Here is a 6,778-nt window from a genome sequence, read left to right as displayed (position 1 = left end):
ATGGGTAAAATCTGATTAGAACACGTTTATAAGATCAATAAATCTAAGAAGTGTTTTATTAAAAAGTAAAAACATAAGTATTTATGGTTAAACAAAGCGCAAAGTAATTGGAGCATCGTATCCAAATTTATTCTCATGTATCTCTTCTCTAGTGAATAAAACACAAAAGGACCACAAGGATTCCCGTTTAAACTTCTCCATTACCACCAGTATTTATTGTACTTATAATTCTGTTTATTATTCAATCAAAATGAATTTGTGAGGTTAGGGTTCAACGACACCAATAAAAAGTTTGTTTTAACTCATAAATAATTCTTTTCTTTTCAACGGTTACAATATTACATAAGAGCATCTGTAAATTCTGTAATATAAAAGTAGTAGTATGCCTAATCATATCTATCTTAAAATACTATGACTCAAGTTGATATTTTAAATAGAAAACCAAAGAGCGAATAGCAAGTCTGTTAAGAAAAAACCCTACCGAATCCAGACTAGGGCTCTTTCTTATACATTAGAAGAAGTTTGTAGATTTGATTGATGCTAATGTTGTCGATAGACATCTACATCAATGGAAAAACTAAGCGAAATACTAGAGTTGTTGTTGACACTTGGTTACCGTTGAGGCGTCGTTACTACAAATCATCAGTGGCTCAGTGCTAAAGACAGATGCCATGCACTAATGATCATTTGCCACTGATAGATCAAGTTGCAATTGATCAATAGTGACTCGCTACCGATGACCCCACTTATAATCACTTGCAAATGATGACTGATTTTTGTACAAAATTTTGCTAATGATTTAATCCGAAACAACTACTGATAGCATTTTAATAAGATAACATAAAAGTTTCTACCGTGCATGCCCAAAAGAGGCTTTGTCCTAATCACCTTGTGACCATCATCCCATCAACACCCTTAACCAGATCCCTCCATCGCATTCACCGTAAACCCTAGCCGACCATTATCGAAGCCATGCTTTACTTGTTCTAGAGGGATATTGGCCACACAAGTTTATTAAGTAAAAAAATCTAAGCATGTTAAAATATGCATTCAAACGTGACAAGGTACGATGATTCGAAAACAAAAAGTATGACAGAAAAGAGAGGAAGAAATCTAGACAAAATCTTGGGGTGAAAAAGCATCACTTTTTATTTACATTTCACATAAGAAGTTAAAAAAGAAAATACATACATGGGTCCCACTTTAGGATATATACCCTTCCAAATCACATTTTTTGCTTCCATTCCCATCCACCCATTACAAATAATTAAGTTAAACTAAACAAGTCACTAAACTTTATTAACTTTTCAAAATTCTCTAGGATCAAGAAAAAAAGATATATCCGGTTGTGACTTCCTCCAATCCCCAATATACCCCTCACTATTATCTTCATCAAGCCTCTTGATACACCATAAATCCGTGAACGATAAAACTTTCCAATGCGGAATCGCTAACTTAAGCGGATCCTCACTCGACACCTCAGTCGCCACCACGCCACACTTGCGCTTCTTAGCCAAGTTGTGCGCGTAACCAAACAAGGCCCGAGCCAGCTTCAAATAAGAAGGCCCAAACCCACCTAGCCCGTATAACAAATGGATCCCAAATGGGTTAAAAATCTCGGGCAATGAAGGCAAATTCAAAAAAGGGAAAACTTGATCCAACACTCGAGTTGTTTTAACAAACCCCTTTTTCAACCACGAAGCGCCTTTAACTTCTAACTTAAATACGTCATTACAATTCCACACACTCATGATGGCCCATGAGTGGGGCGGGTTGGACAAAAACCGTTCTGACCCGACCCACGACATGGCATGTGCACAGTCTTTTGGTAAAGCGAGGAACGTGCCCAGGTTAAGGTTGTTTTTTAGTACCGAGTCAATGTCACGTGGGAAGAACTCAGTGGTCGAGAATGTGTGACGGTAGATGACCTCAGCATCCAAACATGAAAGTTTATTTATGGTGACGTGTTGGTTGATATGGAGCCGGTGAGCAAATACCGGGTGGACCAAAACAGACGGGTTACGGAATTTGGAGTATCCACATTTTCCGGTGAAGAGACTAACGGAAGCTTTGTTAGTTGCGTCAGTTGCGATGTAGGAATATTCTGCGTCGTTATCTTTAAACCAATCTTCCATTCTACAAACCAGTTTTAATCCTATTTTTATCCTCCTGAAAATTTAATTTCAAGATTAATAATTGAGACATGAAAGATGAAATTAGTCGCATATTAAGAAACTTTATTTTCTCTTTTAGTAACTTAAAAATAGGACACATCAATATCCCTCTAGAACAGGTAAATCATAGCTTACGCTAGACCGTACAAATTAAAAAAAGTTTCTTTACTCAAAAAATCTGAAAATTTATTTGTTAACCTCATACTTATCTTTTATGTTGGTAAATATATTTAATTTTTTTAAATTTCTGTTTTTAGTAATAACCAAAATCAGTATGGAAGAATGTGAATACGAGGTTGTATTATCAGGTGGTTATCTCAAACATTTAAATCTTTGAAAATATATATTTAATAACATTAGGTAACCAACCTTTCTAATTTTGATTGATGATCATATATATATATATATATATATATATTATCAAAATAATAACAATAATAATAATAATAGTTTACCGGTGAGTAGGGGAGACACGAAGGCCTAGGATATATGCGAGCTTAGTAAAAACAGGAGTGGTTTCCGGTGGACAATTAGTTTTCCGGCATAACTTCCGACCACATGTAACGGTTTTGATGCAACCTCGTATCATCCCCACAATCTCTCGAGTCTCATTTCCGTCCACCGTCACCACCATCTCCGCCACCTAATAATACAAACCGATAACAATTAAAAACTATGAAAACATTACTCTTTTGAGAGAATTCTTTTTATTATTTTTTGGTTCAAATTGATATTAGTTCACCACTTAATAAGCAGTGTTTACATAATAAAACAAACGGGCAGCAAACTGTGAAGCTGCTTGCTCCTTTTGAATTATAAAACTAAGTCTTTTAAAAACTACATTAACGTTAAACTGTGTACTATACCAACCAGCATGAGATACGCAGGGGAGTTGCGGACTCTGCAAACCGGGTCGCCTAAAAGGTCGGCATGGAGGGAGTATTCGCCGCTCGGGCCCACCTCGCAACTTCTTTCGACATGTTCCACTCTCTCGCGGTCAGTTTTTGGGTTGAATTCTCGGATTATTATTACTGTTACTTCATTTTCTGCCACCACCATGCTTATTATGTTTGATGAAGTAGTGACTAGTGAGTGGGAGAAGAAAGAGTTGATGGTTAGTGAGGTTCGTTGTTCAATCATGGGTGCCTTTTTATACCTGATTTGGGTTACCTATCCCTTTCATATTTCTTTATAGAATATGCGCTTTTGTGAACTATGTTGTGTCAACAATGTTTATATTTAACATGTATTAACTATTTATGAGGCTTATATGAATTTTTTTTATAGTTCTTCAATATATGTTTTTTAACAATTTAATCTACTTAGAATAATACTCCGTAGCACATGTGCGCCTAAACAACAAAAATAAAATTTACAAACATATATAAACAGTAATTTACCAATGACAAAAAATGATAAGAATATAATAGTTCCAGATAAAAACATCATATAAATAAAGACAATGATAAAAAGAATAAAAAAAAAGATAATAAGCAAATGTCACCAAAAAGTAATGAAGAAGTTAAGCACTTGTGAGAAAGCTAAGACAAAAATTATATCACCTACTTAAAAGTTCTTTAACATTAATTTTACATCTCCATGAAGTCAATGTATCCTCAAAATAGTGTAAATCTAAATCTTGTCTAATGTGCTCAATAGTGAGAGATTCCATTAGTATGACTAGCATCGTGTATGTTTTCTCTTCACGTGCCCAAACTTTCTTAAACTCTCCTCCGTCATCTTATTTAAAATACCAATAATTAATATTCTCTTCAGAATAACCTTATTTCCTATCATGTTTAACATTGTATGGACATAGCCCCCATGTCCATCTAAGCATCCTCACATTTGTTATCTCTAAGCTTATTGTCACAGACCAAATAATTGAAGATCGAGATGTTTGATTTGTGTTGAAACACTTGGGTTTGTTGGCTCGTCCCGGACTTCATTGGGCACGACCTCATCGGGAAAGAAGACGTACATGCTTAGTCGTGCTTGCACGACGAACGCATCGCTAGTTGCGAGCAATTGCCGCTCGCCTGATGAGTCCAAGGCAGGAGGAAACCAGCATACCCTAATCATGAACGGACCGATTGGTTGGCCTTCGGACGCCACACGGAGTTTGAGAGGTAACTCTGTGACATTACGCTCGTGTATCTTCTTTATGGTCTAACCGAATGGTTATGGTATTTTTACTTTTATTTTATAGCTAACATGCTCGGTTGTGGTTTCAATTTTAAGCAATAACTCAGGCTCATCTCTAGTTAGCGTGTTACGTTTGGTAAACAACGTAATCACCATATCCAAATTTTAACAGAAAAGCCGAACCTACTATATAGATATACCATTTGAATCATCAGTGTAGTTAACTATGTTAACTTTTTAATTAAAAAAAAACTATTTATTTACTTTGTGAAGTTGTTTCACCATTGTTTTAACTATCAAAGCTTAGTTGATCTTTAGTTAAAATACACACCCAGTATTAAAAAAACACTCATGAATAATTTCACGCAATCATTCTTGATCATTCTGTTGCTCGATTCACGAAACAATTTGGGTGCTCGTGTTTTTCTCAATAGTTCACTGCTTCGAATTTTATACATCGGGAAACATACATATTATCTTGGAAGACCCATCATTTGTTTTATGAGGCACATGTAGAATACAAATACACATTTTTTTTGTTTTTTCACTTTAAACAGCTTGTATTTACTGTTTTCTGTTTATTTCTATATTATAAATTTATAATTCGTAGTAAGTATTTTATGTGCATTATTTAGGAACTGTTTTCTACTTTTTCTACTTTTCTGTATCTATCGTATTTCAACTCTTTACAATATTATGAGAATATCTAAAACATTGATTTATTATCTAACCATCATGTTTGTTAAAAACAAAAGCTGCATACGTGTTGTTTACAAATAATTGCATTCAAAAAATTCATTGATACAAAACTAGTTTGTAAGCTTATAATAGTATAACTATTTGACTGGCATTGGCAAATACACTTTTTTTATTACATAATAAAAAAATACACAATATCATTTATTTTTTCTAATATAAAAGTCTACTTGGGCAATAATTGAAACCATCGAAAACTTTTGTATAAAATAATTACTGGCCGCATTAACATTAATAATGTTACTTACTATTGATTATTGCATGTAAGACGTATATTATTAAGCTGCCCATCCCTACCAAATTGATAATGACTCAATTTTTAATTTAATGATCTTAGTTTAGTTATCATTTATCAAACCCGAGAGTTCTCGTACTTTCTTCCATGGCCCACTTTCTACCTTCGTACTTGACTAGGATTTGTATTTTATTGGCAAATGGCTTAAACAAACTTTGATTGAACTCATTTAAGATGTGTTGAAACTGGCTCGTGAAGCTATATATATAGTTGATGTCATTGCATCGTTTAAAGCTAAAGCGTAGTTGTGATTTTGTTTGTCTAGTTTATTAATCTTTCGAGCTAGAATTAACAATTATGAAACTGTCAGTCTCAATTATGGGTGTCGTCATGAGGTTGGCTTATGTTAACCTTCTTATGGGTAGTTTTATTAACATTACTATTGATAAGTATTTTTTTTTAGTTAAAGGAATTAGAGACTATTTAAATCTTTCAAATATCACCGTGTTCAACGCCGGCTCAATGATTTTGAAGTCCTAAATAAAAATGAGATTTTGTGGCCCTTTAAAGATAATTGTGTTAAAAACAAAAAAAAGTGTTAATAACTGGCTTTAAACATGTGACTTGCGACTAAGCAACACATAAGTTTACCACTACACCAATAGTTATTAGCATTCCTAATATGCCGATTAAATATATATCTATAGATAATATATATATTTTTTTTGAAAAATTTTAAGGCCTTGAATAAATGTGGCCTAAAGCCCTATATTTATTTTACTAGTCTGCGGGTTGGCCTCGACCGTGTCAATAAAGACGATCTCAGATTAGTTTGTAATAACTTTTTTTATATTGGTTGAGTTTATAAAATAATTAAATATCAAGGACACAAGATATGTTGCCACACTAGTAGTGAACGGTTTAATTGATACATGAAGGGTCACCTAATATATAGAATGCATTGTTAGTAAGTAGCTTATTTTGCTACAAATATTTCCGAATAATTCCGTAATAAATTTAATTCCAACAAATTTTTGACGAATTATCAACGATAATAACAACTCTAATTTCAGCCATCGAATAACCTTTTGTATGTCATCATATTCATGAAACTGAAAGATATATTCAGTACAACTTTTGAAATATATGTCTTTTTTATCAATTAAAGAAAAAGCTAATTATTGACTTATTATTTGTGTTGTCAATTGATACAAAACATGATACATATCATCCCCTTTTATACTGGTAGGGTACATGGCTAAAAGGCTAGTCTTAATCGCAACTAGATTTGGGTTTAGATTAGATATGTGGTATGAAGATCTTTTTTAAAATATTGCATATTATGAAACAACTAGCATAACTAGGTATGAGTAAAACTCCGGCCGGGGCCGGGGTGTGTCATGTGCGAGCCGCACACCCGGTCGGGGCATGTAAGTTTTGAGAATCAAACGGCATCATCAATCGGTCA

General features: G+C 33.8%; 1 protein-coding gene across 1 annotated transcript; it reads right to left on the bottom strand.

Moving 5' to 3' along the window:
- Positions 1-1,098: 1,098 nt before the first annotated feature.
- On the bottom strand, positions 1,099-3,233 carry LOC143622703 (putative N-acetyltransferase HLS1). The gene is made up of 3 exons (XM_077093771.1): positions 3,045-3,233; positions 2,630-2,817; positions 1,099-2,169 (listed from the first exon to the last, which is right to left on the bottom strand). Exons 1-3 carry the CDS (start codon positions 3,231-3,233, stop codon positions 1,308-1,310), a joined length of 1,239 nt encoding a protein of 412 aa, XP_076949886.1. The 3' UTR covers positions 1,099-1,307.
- Positions 3,234-6,778: the final 3,545 nt, after the last annotated feature.

This window comes from Bidens hawaiensis, unplaced genomic scaffold, assembly GCF_021521415.1.
Source record: "Bidens hawaiensis isolate Kalapana, Puna unplaced genomic scaffold, B.hawaiensis_p1.1 tig00003241_1, whole genome shotgun sequence".
NCBI classification, from domain to species: domain Eukaryota; kingdom Viridiplantae; phylum Streptophyta; class Magnoliopsida; order Asterales; family Asteraceae; genus Bidens; species Bidens hawaiensis.
The sequence above is the reverse complement of the archived record's forward strand: the minus strand, read 5'-3'. Positions and strand labels throughout refer to the sequence as shown.

Excerpts from the sequence above, each read along its gene's own strand:
- LOC143622703 (XM_077093771.1), bottom strand. The coding sequence starts at position 3,233 with ATGGTGGTGGCAGAAAATGAAGTAACAGTAATAATAATCCGAGAATTC. Across the intron at positions 2,818-3,044 it reads CCCCTGCGTATCTCATGCTG|GTGGCGGAGATGGTGGTGAC; the intron begins GTTGGTATAGTA and ends TTGTATTATTAG. Across the intron at positions 2,170-2,629 it reads CGTGTCTCCCCTACTCACCG|GAGGATAAAAATAGGATTAA; the intron begins GTAAACTATTAT and ends TTAAATTTTCAG.